We start from the raw sequence: 16516 nt of genomic DNA, 5'->3' as shown, positions 1-16516 counted from the left end.
AATATAACTATATGAGAGGACCAAGTGGGTTAGCTAAGCTAATTAAGCATGTCAATCAGGCTAGTAGTAGGCAATGGTGCCAATCAAGCTAAGCATGTAGAACAAGCTAAATGAAATTATCGCATCGTCGTGTGCTAGGTGACTCAAAAAGATTAGTCAAGGCAAATTCGATTGACTAATTATGTCCAAGACGATTCAAGAAAGCCAATTGAGTTAGGCATATAATTAGAGGGATGGACAAATCACATCGATAGTACATATAAAAAATCAAACAAGCTAGATGTGTTATGAAAATCTTAGTTGAAGTGAGCATGTCCACAAAGCTAGGTATGTTGAGAAAAAAAGGTTGGGCGGATATACCATGCATAAACTTTTACATTGATTAATTAAATCTATTTCAATCATATATATAATTGCAGCTTAATTTGTAATTTAAAAGGTACAATTAAACACCATAATTTATATATTTGACGCTTTTGTCTTTGTTAGCATGATTAAACCTAGGTTTCAAACAAAATGGATCTCATATTATATCATTATTCAAATAAAATATCTCATCATCATCATCATCATCATCATCATCCTCATGATCTTTATTATTGAAATAAATTAAATGGTTACATGACAAATTACTTTATTAAGTAAGTCAATTATACTGGTTATAATAACCCATGCATAGTAATGATAATATTGATAATATATATGATATACAAACGTCTCCTATATATCTAATTGTTGTTATCCATTCAGAATTGAGCTTGGAGTCGGTCAACAATCTTCCGATCCACTTGGAAAGCCTTAGCGAGAACTTCATCGGATATGGAGGGTTTTGAGCCAAAAACTGTATTTGCAACGGTTATGGTACCGGGGTTTTGGCTACTTAGAGTAGCGATTGCAATAACTCTTGTATGGCCACGGTTGAATTGGAAGTGGACAAGGCCTTGAGGGAACACAAACACATCGCCCTTCTTCAGAATCTTGGTGAAAAGACGGTTGGTTTGGCCGATGTTGGATGTCACAAAGCCAACATAGAGCTCTCCTTCTAGCATGGTGAGGATCTCAGTGGCGCGAGGGTGAGTGTGGGGTGGGTTGAGTCCGCGAGGGGCGAAGTCGATGCGAGCCATGGAGATGCCGAGCGTGTTGAGCCCAGGAATTGTATTCACATTGACTGCACGGACGTTGGAGCCTAGCTTGTTTATGGTGTTGCCGGGCTTGTCGAGGCCATAGGTGAAGAAGTCTTCGGCTTTCACGTCATCCATGCTCTTGCAAACGAATCCATTGACAAACACTGTAAATCAAGGAACCAATGAATAAATAAGATGCATGTAATTAGACAAGCCGCTCTAAATTAAATCAACCAAGCTAAGCTAAGCTAAGGGAGAAGAAGTTATGTATATAAACCTTTGGAGCTGTTATCGGCGACACAAAAGTCTTGAAGTGGACTAGGATCAGATGCCCATACTACACGAGAGGTAGCCAATTGCAAAGCAAGGAGAGCAGCAATAACCATAAGAATTTTAGCCATCATCTTAGCTAATTAATTTGTTTAGGAGATTAATGTATAAAAGAGTAGAAACGACGGTTGGTTGCTAGCTGCAATGAATGATATGCGAATAGGTTAGAGGAAAGGGATATATATATAGACTACCAGACTAGAAGGTTTGAACTAATCTTTCCTTACTTTGACTTTGACTTATTATAAATGTATAATTCAAATATGAGCATTAATGGGAACGTGGATTAGTTAAGTACAAGCCAATATAATCAATTAATTAATACGATGATAAACGCATTAATTATATAGTGTTGCCCATTCTAATTTGCTTCTATGTTGGCCAAGTAAATTAATATAAAGGACGTAGAGGATCACTAAGTCAATTAGCTTTAATTAATTGTGCATGTCTTGTATTTGGTAGGTAGCACCATATGATATGGTCAAATTCTCAGGCGAAAATTAAACTTTTAATTGGTCAAGTAATAAGATAAGACCAAGTAGTTAATTACTCTGATGATTAAGGAGCAGGTGAAGACTGAGCATGTCATGCGCTTTTAGTTTACCATTTCATGATCTCTCTTCTCACGCACGCTACCAAATGAAAGCAGAGCAGAGCAGAGCAGGGCAGGGCGAAGAATGTTTCAACTTTCAAGCCTACTTCTTTTCTATATAAACCTATTAATGCATGCATAGCAATACCAATATACCATTGCTCAGCTCAGTGATACAATTAATCAAAGACATGGCTATGAAACTGCTCCTCGTCGCACTCCTCGCCTTGGCTTTCGCTCTTGCTGTATTGGCTTCAGATCCTAGTCCCCTTCAGGACTTCTGCGTCGCAGATGATAGCTCCAAAGGTGCATATAGCTTTACTCCTCCTCCCCCGCCAACAAGCAAACTAAGCGCTTTCATTTCCATTTTCCAGTACGCATGCATGCATGCATATGTTTACCAATCGGACCTTACCTTTTTGCAGTGTTCGTCAACGGCGCCGTATGCAAGAACATGAACGACGTCACAGCCGACGACTTCTACACTTCTGGCCTCGACAAGCCCGGCAACACCGTCAACAATGTCCGCTCCAACGTCACCGCCGTCAACCTGAATAAGATCCCCGGGCTGAACACCCTCGGCATCTCCTTGGCTCGCATAGACTTCGCGCCTAATGGGCTCAACCCTCCCCACACCCACCCTCGCGCCACTGAGATCCTCGTCGTGCTAGAAGGAGAGCTCTACGTCGGCTTTGTGACGTCCAACATCGGCCAAACCAACCGCCTCTTCACTAAGAATTTGAAGAAGGGTGACGTCTTTGTGTTCCCCCAAGGCCTCATCCACTTCCAACTCAACACGGGCAAATACAATGCCGTTGCGCTCGCCGGTCTCAGCAGTCAAAACCCGGGCGTCATTACCATTGCCAAGGCTGTGTTCGGCTCGACGCCGCCCATTTCCGATGATGTGCTCGCCAAGGCTTTTCAGGTGGACAAACGCCTCGTTGACCGGCTCCAAGCTCAACAATGGACGGACAACAACAATTAGCAACTTTCACTTTCTCAACCAACCCTCACTCACTCGCTTAATTAATTAATTAATTAATTGCCAATAAATCATCTGCATGATGTATTCGTTGTTGTTACTCTACGTTTTTTTGGATTCCAAATCAATAAAAGAAGCTAAGGGAAAAATGGAAAACTAAAGAATCATTATTGATACGGTGCGTATTTTATGGGGTCGATAAGATGATGTGGCTTAAAGCCAGGTCAACGTGGCCGGTCAACAGTCCAGCTGACGAAGAGGTCAAGAGGGTCAAAGTCAGGCCAACATGACCGGTCAACAGTCCGGCTGACGAGGAGGTCAAGAGGGTCAGAAGTCAGGCCAACGTGACTAGTCAACAGTCTAGCTGACGAGGAGGTCAAGAAGGTCAGAAGTCAGGCCAACGTGGTCGGTCAATAGTCCAGCTGACGAGGAGGTCAAGAGAGTCAGAAGTGGCTTAGCCCTGATAGTAAGTAGTAAAGGGGTTCATGGGTCACATATAGCTATAGATGAAGAATACCGGCAGGTCTGCTTACAGACCCAGCGTGCGGGTCGGAACGCTCATGCCCTAGAATAAAGCAAACAGATGCAGGTCGGGAATCAGACCAAGCGTGCAGGTCGGAACGCTCATGCCTTGGATGAAAGCAAACATAGGCGGGTCGGGAATCAAACCCAGCGTACAGGTCGGAACGCTCATGCCTTGGATGAATGCAAACAGATGCGGGTCGGCGGAAAGACCCAACGTGCGGGTCGGCGGACAGACCCAGCGTGCGGGTCGGAACGCTCATGCCTTGGATGAAAGCAAACAGATGCGGGTCGGGAATCAGACCCAGCGTGCAGATCGGGACGCTCATACCATGGATAAGGATAACAACGAACAAATGCAGGTCGGGGAACCGACCCAGCGTGCAGGTCGGGACGCTCATACCATGGATAATAGCGGACAGATGCAGGTCGGGGAACCGACCCAGCGTGCAAGTCGGGACGTTCATACCATGGATAACAGCGGACAGATGCGGGTCGGGAATTAGGCCCAGCGTGCAGGTCGGGATGTACATGCTTCGAATGACGCAGACGAAGGTGGGTCAGGAGACCAGACACTACATGACAAATAGAACTGCAAGGAATCGTAACCACCTGTCAGAGAACAATCATCACATGTCTGGGAATATTCTAACGGGGGGAGGATCATACCCTTCTTGGTTCCTCCGCCAGCCTATAAGAGACAGCCACGTGTCGACCACCACCAGACAGAGCCTGACATCTGACATTCCCTGACATTCACTAGGTTCCAGAAGCCTCAGTTGCAGTATAAAAAGGGATGCTTTGTCCCTTATGCAGGTACGCTCACTCGTTATTTTCATACCAGTCTTTTACTTTTCGTGCTTTCTCTGTGATTTCTGGGGAAAAAGTACCTGACTTGAGCGTCGGAGGGCCTGACCCGGGGACTTATTCCCTGGTTTCTGGTCTCTAACGACTGGTGGACTCGTCTGAGTGTGTGCAGATCAATAGCGTCATCATCCTGATCCTTTCTATCCGTAGAACCGCCCGTGCGAACCTGTCCAGAGGGTACCTCGCTGATTCAGCATCTCAACGACTCTCCGTAAACTTTTAGCACAACAAGGCCCGCCCTCATCCGACTCAGCTTCCGGACGGGATCAAATTTGGAGCCGTCTGTGGGAACACAACAACCTGATCCGGAACGTGATGATGGAGGAGTCTGGCCGCATTCATGTCACTATGACCGCTGGAGAATACGAGCTATTCAAGGAGGCCAAAAGGTTGGCAGCCTCGGAAAGACAGGCAACTGTTTCACGACCGCGACAAGCCCCTGTTAAAGCTTCTAAGGAGCCCCTCCCTGTTTCAGATCGGGATTCCAAAAGAAAGCAGCCTGAGGTATTTCCTCAACATCCTTATTGTGAGCCTAGCATAGGATATTATCAGCTAGAGCCACAAGCACAAAGCCTTAAGAAGGAGCAACCTCAAGCATCTGTGGCTGAGAGTTCACAGCCGCGGGATTCAAAGAAGGGAAAGGCACTTGTCATACCTGAAGTGTTCCTCGAAGATCCAGACGAGAAAGTACCTTTCTCGGCCAGGATTTTAAATAAAAACTGCCTAAAGGTTATAGAGCCCCGTCGATCGGAGAATATGACGGGAGCAAGGATCCGGAAGAGCACTTGAGAAAATTCAAAAACGCAGCCCTGTTGCACCAATATAGTGATGCTGTCAAATGCAGAGTTTTCCTGAATACTTTATCTGGTTCAGCCTTAAAATGGTTCGATGGGTTGCCTCAAGGGTCCATCACCTGTTTTCTGGACTTCAAAACGACTTTTCTGCGCCGATTTGCTAGCAGTAAGAAATATCAGAAGACAGATCATTGCCTTTCCGCTCTAAAGCAGGGGTCAACTGAGCCCCTGAGAAGTTATATCAATCGCTTTAATCAAGTGGCTCAAGATGTCCCTACTGCCACTTCGGAGATTCTGATGAGCGCTTTCTCTCATGGATTGGGAGAGGGAGAGTTCTTCAGAGATCTCATCAAAAATCCTGCTCGGAATTTTGATGAGATGGTGGAAAAAGTTGCTTCCTTCATAAAGGTGGAGGAAGCACAAACAGCTCGAAAGAAGGCCGAAAGACCACTTCCTTCCACCAACAAGCAAGAAAGAAGAGCGCCTCAACCACCCCCTCAACCTCTACCGCGAATCCGAGAAGCCAGACCTGCCTTTCATCCCGGGCCAGAAATTCGACCTGCCCCTCGAGTGGCTGCTGTACATATCCCCCGACCAGGGCCATGGAATAATCGGTACTGTACCTATCATAGATCCCGTACACATGATGCTAACCGTTGTTTTCAGTTTTCTCGAGACTCTAAACGAGCCGTCGAGATGGGTTTCCCCCGCCTGAGATAGCTCCTCAGTTGATCAAGATGATGGAAGAACAAAGGGTGGCAGGACAGGCCGGATCATCTCGTCCTGACCTTGCAAGGCCCAGCACTCATCAACCTGGCCGGGGAAAAGAGCCAGAAGGATCACGGGAGGTCGAAAATAGAGGTAACACAGCAGTTAGAGAGATCAGTATGATCTCTAGAGGGCCGACTGACGGAGATTCAGGGAGAGCACGTAAGTCTCATGTTCGGCAATTGGAGGTTCATGCCGTCGGATGCAGTCAGGAGCAAGCTGCTGGCCCTGTCCTTAGCTTCGGGCCAGCAGATCTGGAGGGTCTGGAGTTGCCTCATGACGATGCGCTCATCATCAAAGCCATCATTGCCAATAGCTGAGTGGCTCGGGTTTTTGTCGATACCGGGAGCTCGGTCAACATTCTATTCAGGACTGCATTTGAAGAAATGCAGATTGATGCCGCTGAACTTCAGCCAGTGGTTACAACTTTATATGGATTTACTGGCAATGAAGTGAAGCCTATGGGCCAGATTAAGCTGGCTATATCTTTGGGCACCGAGCCACTGGTGTGCACAAGGAGGAGCACGTTTATAGTAGTAGACTCCCCTTCTTCCTATAATGTTATCCTAGGGAGGCCCGCCCTGCATGAATTTAGGCTGCTGTCTCGACCTTTCACTAAAAAATCAAGTTTCCTGTAGGCGAGCAGGTCGGGGAAGTTAGAGGAGAACAAAAGATTTCTCGGCGGTGCTATATTGACATGGTCCGAGTTGAAGCTTGAAAACATCAAAGGATGCAAGATGGAGGTGTCCATGTCGTTCAAGAAGAGCCTCTTCCTATAGCTGAGGAGCCCATCCCTTGGGAAGAAGTACAACTACACGCTGATCGACTTGAAAGTCTGACCCGGGTGGCGAGCGACCTTCCTCCTACCCTCAAAGAAGAATTAATTCAGTGTTTAATCCGTAATCGAGATGTCTTTGCCTGGTCTATTGAGGAACTTCCTGGGGTCAAGTCAAAAGTGGCTGAGCACAAGTTGCATCTGTTACCTGACTCCCGGCTCGTGAAGCAAAAGAAAAGAAATTTCTCAGCTGACCAGAATAAAATAATAAGAGCCGAGGTAGATCAGCTCAAAAAAGCAGGACATGTTCGGGAGGTTCAGTTCCCATCTTGGCTCTTCAATGTAGTCTTGGTAAAGAAGTCCAACAATAAGTGGAGAGTATGTATTGACTTCCGGAACCTCAACAGGGCCAGCCCCAAAGACTGCTATCCTCTGCCCCGGATTGATCAAATGGTGGATTCCACAGCCAGATGCGAAAGAATATGTATGTTGGACGCCTACCAGGGGTATCATCAGATACCTCTAGCCCGGGAAGATCAAGAGAAGGTTAGTTTTATTACGGCTGACGGTACTTTCTGTTATACTGTCATGCCCTTTGACCTCAGGAACGCTGGAGCCACATACTAGCGGATGATGGATAAAATCTTCTGGGAGCAAATCGGGTGAAACGTGGAGGTCTATGTAGACGATATACTCATCAAATCCCCGCTGGCTGCAAACTTGATCAAAGATGTGGAGGAAACGTGTCGGACACTTCGACAGTATGGGCTGAAGCTCAATCCCTTAAAATGCTTATTCGGGGCTAAAGGAGGAAAATTCTTGGGTTACCTGGTGACTGAGCGAGGAATATAAGGCAATCCAGAAAAATTTCAAGTGCTCAAGGATATGCAGCCCCCTCAGAATTTAAAACAAACCAAGAAGCTGGTCGGCAGAATAACAGCCCTGTCAAGATTCATCTCCAGATCTGCGGACCGGGCCGCTCCTTTTTTCAAGGTGTTAATTAAGGAAGGCCTCCAAGTTCCAGTGGGATGAAGAATGCACTAAGGTTTTTGAAGAGTTGAAGAAGTATCTGGAGACTCTTCCCTCCCTCTTTAAGCCAGTTGTAGGAGAACCCTTATGGGTTTACTTGTCAGCCACCCCTGAGGCTGTGGGGGCTATGCTCATTAAAGAACATGACAATGTACAACGGCCAGTGTATTTCTTCAGCCATTTGTTGAAAGGAGCCGAGTCCCGATACACGACACTCGAAAAGTTGGTTTACAGATTGGTTCTTATGGCTCGGCAGTTACGACCTTACTTTTTATCACATCAAGTCACAGTCTTAACCAATAGCACCATGGGAAGAGCATTAACCAATGTAGAAGTAGCAGGCCGGCTTATTAAATGGGTCACAGAGTTGGGAGAATATGACATACAGTATCAGCCTCGCACCGCTATTAAGGCACAAGCCTTGGCAGATTTCTTAACAGAGGTACATCAAGCCAGCCCTGAAGAAACATGGAAGATCTATGTGGATGGGTCTGCTAATCATCATGGAAGCGGGGTCGGGGTATTAGTAATATCTCCTCAAGGAGATATACTCCAGTTGGCAGTGCGATTAAATTTTCGAGCCACGAACAATGAAGCAGAGTATGAGGCTTTGTTGGCTGGACTGCAAGCAGCCCGGCATGTCGGGGCAGCTCGGGTAATCATCTATTCAGATTCCCAGTTGGTGACTCAACAGGTTACTGGTAACTTCGTTATAAATTGTGATAAATTGCAAATGTATCGGGAAGCTTATGAGAAGATGAAGGCAGAATTTACAGAGGTCACTGTGACAAAGATACCCAGGTCGGAAAATGAGTGGGCAGATGAGTTAGCAAAGATGGCCAGCTCCTTAACTACTTGGGTGCTGGATCGATCAACGGCACAAACCTTTCTGATAGCCCAGATAGATTTGCAAAACAACGCAGAAGCAACTATTGATTGGCGGGCACCCATGACCAGTTATCTCAGGCAAGGTATCTTACCGACCAACCCGGAAGAATCTCGATTGATAAGGAGGCAAGTTCATGTTTATGTCATGATCGGGGACCAGCTCTACAAAAGGTCCTTCTCTCGACCCTTAAATTTTTTAGTATGGAGGAAGCCGACCAAGCCTTGCGAGAAATATATCTTGGATGCTGTGGCAATCATGTAGGCGGTCGGACATTATCACGCAAGGTGCTCCTGGCCGGGTATTTCTAGCCTACTTTACAGAGGGATGCTCACAAGTTGGTGAACACATGCTTGTCCTGCCAGAAGCATCAAAACCTGACACATCGACCTACAGCCCTGTTGAGAACGTCCATAGTGTCCTACCCTTTTGATCAATGGGGCATGGATATCGTGGGACTATTTCCGATGGCACCAGGTCAGAGACGCTTCTTATTGGTGGCCGTGGACTATTTTTCTAAATGGGTAGAAGCAGAAGCCTTGGCCCGGATTACGGAAGATGCGGTCATTCAATTCTTATGGAAAAACATTCTTTGTAGGTTTGGTATTCCTCATAAGCTGGTGTCTGACAATGGAAGGCAATTTCAAGGACAAAGAATACAAGCCTGGTGCAAGGGATTTGACATAAAGCAAGCCTTTACTTCAGTTTCTTATCCTCAAAGCAATGGTCAAACCGAGGTAATCAACAGAGAAATAGTACGAGGTCTGAAAGTCAAGTTGGATCATGTCGGAGGCAATTGGGTGGAGGAACTGCCAAGCATTCTGTGGGCCTACCGTACAACACCTCAAGAAAGCACAGGTCTGACGTCATTTCACTTAGTTTATGGCAATGAGGCAGTGGTACCTATAGAAATTGGAGTACCTTCGGTCAGAAGGACACTATACGATGAAAGAAATACGGAGCGGCGGCTAGCTGAGCTGGATCTTATTAGCGAGACCCGCGACCGAACGATGGCTCGGCTGGAAGCTTATCGACAAAGAATGAGACAAAATTACAACAGAAGAGTAATTCCTTGATTCTTTGGAGAAGGAGATCTGGTCTGAAAGCAAATCAAGCCAGTAGGGGACGTGACTAAGCTAGCACCACAATGGGATGGATCTTATAAAGTCATTAAAAGTTAACCTCCGGAGCCTATTATTTACAAGATGAACGAGGCAAGAAACTAGATCGGCCCTGGAGCGCTAATTACCTACGACTTTATCGAGTTTGAAGAGATAGGCCGAGAAGTGCAGATCGAGTGATAAGCTGAGCTGTGACTTATCTCACAGATGGGGTTAGTAGACTGAGGAAAAGCAAATCGGAAAAAACGAGAAATGTGAAAGCAGATTATATGTAAAACTTTATGACAAAGCTAAGCAATTTAAAGCCAGCATTGGAAGGTAAACAAAGAAATAGCAAAGTAGTTTACAAGCAATTCTCGAATCATTATGTACAAAAAGTCAAAAAATGTCATTCGAAAGGAGCAAATATCTCATCCGGTATCTCTTTGATGATCCGATCATGGTCTAAGAATTCAGGAGGCGGAAGGGACATTAAATAGTCCTGCTTGTGAAGTTGTCGCAGAGCCCCGCCCGCCCCGTAGATAGCAGATGTGGAAAAATGATGTCCCACCTGTGCACAAAATTCTGGAGAACGCAGATACATGACACGGTTTTGCAAGCAGCGATCGGTCTCCCCTTCTATGTAAAGTGCCAGAGCTGTTGACACGCCCTCTGTGGTGGCCCTAGCCTGAGCTAGTTCACTTCTGGCAGTTGCCAATTCTGTTGCTTGGGAAGTCAGTTGGGTCTCTTGAGATTTCAAAAGGGCCTCCTGCGATTTTAATTTTTGGTCCTGATCTTGCACCAGAATTTCGGCCGCACGCAGTTTTTGAACCAACTGGTCCATAGCTCTTTGATACTCTAAAGCCTGCTGATTTATACTCTGTTGGTGTACATTATCAGCCTGACTTTGCTTTTCCTGGAGCTCTTCAAGTTCATGCTCGGTTAGTGCCAGGGACACTTCCAGACTATTCTTCATGCTGGTCAAAGCTTTTATTTCCGCTTGCAAAGCATGGCTGGCCTGGGAAGGATCATTCAGTTGACATTCCAGTTCAGCAACACGGTCTCGCAACATCTTATTCTGATGATGAGTAGCATGGAAGGAATGGTTCATTATCAAAGATTCTGCACAGGCCTAAGACATGCAAGAAGTATCTGATAAGAGCAAGAAAAAACAACAGTTGGGAAATTTTTGAAGGTTACCTTGATATATAACTTTGCAAATTGATCCATCTAGGCCGAGGAAGGCAAGGAATCCATATACCACAAGCTTTCTTCCCATATAGTGGCCAGGCGACCTTTTATTTTTAGGGAGCTGGTGGGAACATCTGTCTGAGACCATAACTGTGCCTCAGAAGGAAAAGTAGTGCAATAATCCTGATAAGTAAGCGAGGGGGTCCTGAGGGACCCGCGGCTGAGCTGGGAGTGGCTGAAGGCTCGGCGGTTGCGCTAGAAGGAGCTGAAGAAGGTCCCTGAGGAGGTACTGCAGGCGGGATAGTGGAAAGTCGTTCTGAGGGGCCAGCTTCATCGTCATGAGCATGCCGTGAGGTGGAAGGATGAGCCAATGGGGGCTCGGCCTGATTATTGGATGAAACAGGGGGATCAGCTACAGAGCTCTAGATTGGAGGTGGAGTCACCTGAGAGGATGGAGAAGAGGCAGATGTATTTGGAGGAGGAGAAGGGATAGATGATGGGTCGGAGTCTGACATCGGGCGAGGGACTCGGCGTCGACGTCTTTGAGATAGCGGCTGATCGTCAGGGTCAGAATCATCAGAGGACGACCGAGCTCGGCGTCTAGAGGGAGTCAGGGCGTTTTGGCTCAGGCGTTCATGTGTGGCACGAGCCCTACGAGCCGCCTGAGAAGCCTCTCTGAAAGCGGGATTGACAAGGGAGACGTTGCCTGTTCTTCCGCCCAGGCCCATAGGCCTTTCACCAAGGCCCTGACCAGGAATGTAAGTAGCTCGAGGAGGACTAATCGAATGTAGTGGTGCTGGAGAAGGAGGCTGGGCTGTACGTGGGGCTCGGGGTGAGCAGGAGCCCGAGGGCGAGCGGTAGTGGCCGGCCGAGGTGGACGGGCAGCCCGGGGATGAGCGGAAGTGGCTGGTCGAGGAGCAAGAGCAGTCCGAGGGCGAGTTGGACGAGCCAATAAAGTAGGTCGGGCAGTAGGAGACCCTCGCTGAGCAAGTCTGAGCAGAGGATTGGTCGATGGAGCCCCACCGATGGGGATCGAAGGCGAGTGGGGAAGTGCTCTTCTCTCTAGGATCACTCGGCCTCGTCTCATTATCTCCATGTCACTCAGAGGAAGGGGATGAACCTTCGAAGCATGGGTCAAGACTTCAGCTGCACCCGGTAATAGTGTGAAATTACTTTCCCTGGAAGAAATAAAATACTTAGGAAATGATGATAGAACAGAAAGAAAAGTTTACCCAGGGAGCGAGGCGTCTCCTGGGTCAAATTGCTCAGGCGAAAGTAGGACAACAATTCCTCAGATAGTAGACGCATTAAGTTAATGCGCCAGCCGGCCAGGCGAGACGAGGCTTCGGAATAAGAGGCGTCCAGTTGAAAGTCGCCCAGTTCGGGAGAGGAGGGAAGTAATTGTTGCCATCGCAGGGGCCACTCCACGTCGTGGGGAAAGGCAATGAAGAAAAATTGGTCTCTCCAGCTCGGGTCAGAAGGCAGTAGGGTTGAGAAAAAATTAGTTTGAAGACGGGGCTGGAAACGAAATGTGCCTTCTTCTTGGCGCCGTAGGGTGAAGAAGCAATGAAATAAGTAGGCGGACCAGTATATTTCACACACTTCACACAGAATTACAAAGCCACAAAGGATTCTTATGGAATTGGGTGTTAGTTGCCCCAGAGGAATCTGAAAATAGTGGCCTATGTCGGTAAAGAAAGGATGGAGGGGAAGACGGAGGCCAACCACAAATTGTTCTCTAAAAAAGGTGCTGGAACTGACAGGGGGATTGAAGAATTGATGTACTCCAGTTGGGATGATCACTTGCACGTCATCTTCGACCCCATAAGTGTAACGTAAATCATCTCGAGCACATTCATCGAAAGAGGAAGAGCCTGGGTAAAGTATCGACGCCAAAGAAGAGAGGAAAGAAGGGGACGCCATGAGAAGCGGAAACGAAAAGAGGGAGGATTAAGCGAAAAAGGATCGGGTCGAAAATGGCAGGAGCAGGAAGGACGCAAGTAAAAGGTAGAAGAAAAGGACGTCAAACATTGCAAGTCGAAAGCGAGGAGAATATTTATAGGCGCCTAGCAAAGGGGTATTTTCGTCAAATTATCAGTTATCGGCGTAAAATAATGGGCGGGAACAACGAGAGCCGTAGGATCAGCCTCGGAAATAACGCCTAAGGGCATACTGGGAAAAGTACTGGCACAAAGTGCGAAGAGGCGAACCTCGGGAAAAGATACCCAATGTACTTGAAAAAGTAATCGCATTTCCTGAGCTGGCTTATCTCTTAAATAACGACCGGTATGTGAGAAGACCTGAATAACGAGAGGTCCTGGTCTACATTTAATTTCCTGGTCGGCCTCAACACAGACCTGGAACTGGACGGATCTTGGCCTATACCTAATTTTTAATGTCCCGGTCTTCAAACTTAGAACGACCTGCAAAAGAGGCCAAGGAAAGACTGAGAAGCAAGAATAAGGCAAAATCAGTGGGGGAAGGTAACGAAGCAGGTCGGGAAATTAGAAGGATCCCTGACCAGGGGTAAGTGAGATTTAAAGCAAGGGGTCGAAGCATGAACAAGAGGAGGATCGATTATCAATAGTAGTAGATCAACACAATATCAGTCGATTACTATGATAAAAGTCAAGGGTCCGCTGTTAGAGCATATCGTTGGAAGCACAAGCATGCCAAAAGAAAGATAAGTCTATAAAGACGTTAAAATAGAAGTAAAGTTGGTTAATTACAATTTCACATTAAGACATGCAGTACATGGTGCCATTTTAGGGATGATTGTCTGCGGGAGTCGAGATATCAATAGTAGGGTCCGCAGGAGGGTCAGGTGGGCAGGGAGCAGGGTCAGTCGGAGGCTCGGGCAAAAGGAAGAAGTCGTCATCATCCTTAAAAGAGGGGAAGGACCCATCAGGAAGCTCATCCATAATGCGACCTATATCTAAAATGTCTTCCAAAGGGACAGCTAGAATCATATTCTGTTCTAGTATTTGACGAGCTACTCCGCCCACACCGCAGCATACCATGAAGTTCATTAGATCTCCCATTTTCTTCATGAAGAAGGGGGAGGTAACATATGCTTGCCTATAGGCCCTCAGCCGGCCCACTTCTCCTGCCAAATAATCGGCCAGCTTGGTCTCTGCTTTCTCCTTGTCAGCGCGGGCTTCAGTCAGGGCTTTTTGACTTTGGGAGACGTCCTCTTGAATTTTCAGAAGGTCGACCTGTGCATATCTAAGAGTTGCTTGGCGGGCCTCCAACTGGCTTTGAAGAGTTTTAGCCCAGTCGAAGCTAGAAGCCAGTTGGCCTTGGACTTCTGCCAGGGTCTTTTGAAGACTCTCCTGGGTTCCTTGCAAGCTAGCCAATTGAGCATCCTTCTTCTCCAGCTCAGCCGCTAGCTCTTGGCGTTTTTCTGCCTCGGAGGCCAACTCCGACTCACTTGTCTGCAAAGCTATTTCCAAGGCCTTTATCTTGTCAAAAGCTGCGTGAGAAATATCGTTGGCCGATTCGGCAGACTCTCCAATTAAGCGAAGATAGTGCGCCAGATCTCCAGGAGTTGGGTTGAGCGGATCGCGGGGAGTCAAAGGCAGTTCTATTTCCTCCAGCCGAGCCTTCAGCACTTCATTATCTCGCTGTAAGCTGCAGGCGTATTGAAGAGCACTTAAGTTGGCAGAGCAGGCCTGTGTTAGATATAAGAAGAAAGGTTATCAAAGATTATATCAGGAGAACATAAAGGTAGAGAGACTTACAACCACCATCTGACGAGCTACTTGATCTAGCCCCCCCAACGGAGCATTCTTCCAAAATTGGCGATTGCCAGAGCGCCAGGAGGCTTCTTAATCGTCCTCTAGCTCGATCAAAGCCGTAAGGGGAGGAGCCCCATCAGTAGTTCCTGCGGCGACCCCTGAGCCTGTGGACGAAGGCACGCGCCAAAAATCAGTGAAGGAGTATTTCTTGCATGTTTTCTTCCGGGATCTCGAAGTAGATGCGGGAGCATCTAAGGGAAGGGGGGCAGATGGAGTGTCAGAGCTCCCGGGCTGGTCCACTAAGGGTAAAGGTGGCTGACCGGGAGAAGAGGCTGGCACTTGCGAAGAAGCCTGCTCAAGAGCTATATCTCGACCGGGAGCCAGGATTGATATGCGGGGGGACACGACAGGAGCCTCAGGCCCCATAGTGCTCTCCCGGGCCGGAGATGCAGCTAGGATTTCCAAAGGGCGATGAGCGGCAGAAGAGCGACGGCTGGAAAGGAGAGGTGGGGGTGACGCCTGAATAGCTGGAGTCACTCTTTTCCTCTTGCGTTGGAGTTTTAGGCGTTCAGCCGGTCGGGGAAATGCCACTTGCCTCTCCTCAACCAGCTCTCCAACGGCCTCCCCGGCATGTCCTTCAGAGGCCTTCTCAACTTGCCCAACCGTGGACAGCTCAGCCTGTTCTATAGCAATCGGGCCTTCCGCGGGAACCACCTCCAGGGAAAGCGCTATGAGAGTTACTTCCTGGGTCGTCGTCGGCAGAATGGGGGGTGGAACAGAAGGAGCAGATTGCGAAACAGAAGGAGCAGATCGGGAGGAAGCTGCTACACCCCGTCTAAGCTCCTCGCCTAGATTTTTCAAATAAGAGGTGGATCGGCGCTTAACATTGGAGGAGTAGGCTCGGTACATGGCAGCCTCTGCGATAAAGAAGAAAGATATCTCAGTTAGCGAATAATAGATGAAAGGAAAACGGGGTCTTACCAAACGGAGCCCCGATGTCCTGCTGAATAGGGCTGAGCCCAAATAAATATAGAAAGTCTTCCAACAACACAGAAAAGTTAACAAGTACGCCTTGGAGTGCTTCAGATGCAGGGATACAAGCAGGCTGGTGCTGGTGTGTAGGAAGGTCGGCAGGGAGGTCTGGGCGCCATTGTATGGGCCCGACCAGTGGTTGAGGCATTCTAACAAAGAAAAAACGGGATTTCCACCCCTTGTTAGAAGAGGGCATGTCTGCAAAGAATTTATAGCCGGGCCTAGCTTGCACCATGAATATGCCCGGCTCCGAGCGTTTGATGGAATAAAAGTGGTGAAAGAGATGAACAATCAAGGGAAGCTCATATACACGATAGAGAATAATGGTGCCGCAAACTGCCCTAAAGAAGTTGGGAGTAAGCTGAGAAATGCAAACGCCAAAGTACTCGCTCAGGGAAGAAATGAAGGGACGAATGGGAAAACGAAGACCTCCTAAAATCTAGTCTATAAAAATAGTCATGAAACCTTCAGGAGGGCTAGCAGGATGCTCTTACGGTGTGGGAACTCGGAGTTCATAGTTGTCGCCAAGGTGCAGGTCCGAGCGAATCACGGATAGGTCGTGGTCATCTATATCTGAAATGAAGCAGGAATACCAAAGAGTGGTCTTACCATCAGCCATTATCAGGGTAAAGAGGGTTGAGGTAGAGATTAGTCGAGGAGGAGAGGAACGCTAGAAGGAGGAACGTAGGAGAAGAAAGGTGCGGACGCCGGAGAAGTCGAAGCAACAAGAAGCAAGCAGTCAAAACGCGTAAGGCAATGACTGCGGACGACCTTTAGGGTTTATAAA

At 47.5% G+C, this 16516-nt stretch overlaps 3 protein-coding genes across 3 annotated transcripts; 2 read left to right on the top strand and 1 right to left on the bottom strand.

Annotated features, from left to right (window-relative positions):
* Window positions 1–589: 589 nt before the first annotated feature.
* On the bottom strand, window positions 590–1603 carry LOC122018640 (putative germin-like protein 2-1). The gene is made up of 2 exons (XM_042576017.1): window positions 1402–1603; window positions 590–1288 (listed from the first exon to the last, which is right to left on the bottom strand). The coding sequence occupies exons 1-2, from the start codon at window positions 1526–1528 to the stop codon at window positions 747–749; spliced, it is 669 nt and encodes a 222-aa protein (XP_042431951.1). The 5' UTR covers window positions 1529–1603; the 3' UTR covers window positions 590–746.
* Window positions 1604–2097: 494 nt separating this feature from the next.
* LOC122018639 (putative germin-like protein 2-1) lies at window positions 2098–3166 on the top strand. Its single transcript, XM_042576016.1, has 2 exons — window positions 2098–2352; window positions 2472–3166. Exons 1-2 carry the CDS (start codon window positions 2181–2183, stop codon window positions 3029–3031), a joined length of 732 nt encoding a protein of 243 aa, XP_042431950.1. The 5' UTR covers window positions 2098–2180; the 3' UTR covers window positions 3032–3166.
* Window positions 3167–4735: 1569 nt separating this feature from the next.
* LOC122019181 lies at window positions 4736–6299 on the top strand. The gene is made up of 3 exons (XM_042576679.1): window positions 4736–5104; window positions 5620–5825; window positions 5900–6299. Exons 1-3 carry the CDS (start codon window positions 4736–4738, stop codon window positions 6297–6299), a joined length of 975 nt encoding a protein of 324 aa, XP_042432613.1.
* Window positions 6300–16516: the final 10217 nt, after the last annotated feature.

Source organism: Zingiber officinale, chromosome 9A (assembly GCF_018446385.1).
Source record: "Zingiber officinale cultivar Zhangliang chromosome 9A, Zo_v1.1, whole genome shotgun sequence".
NCBI lineage: Eukaryota > Viridiplantae > Streptophyta > Magnoliopsida > Zingiberales > Zingiberaceae > Zingiber > Zingiber officinale.
Note: the sequence above shows the minus strand (reverse complement) of the source record. Positions and strands in the feature narration are given on the sequence as shown.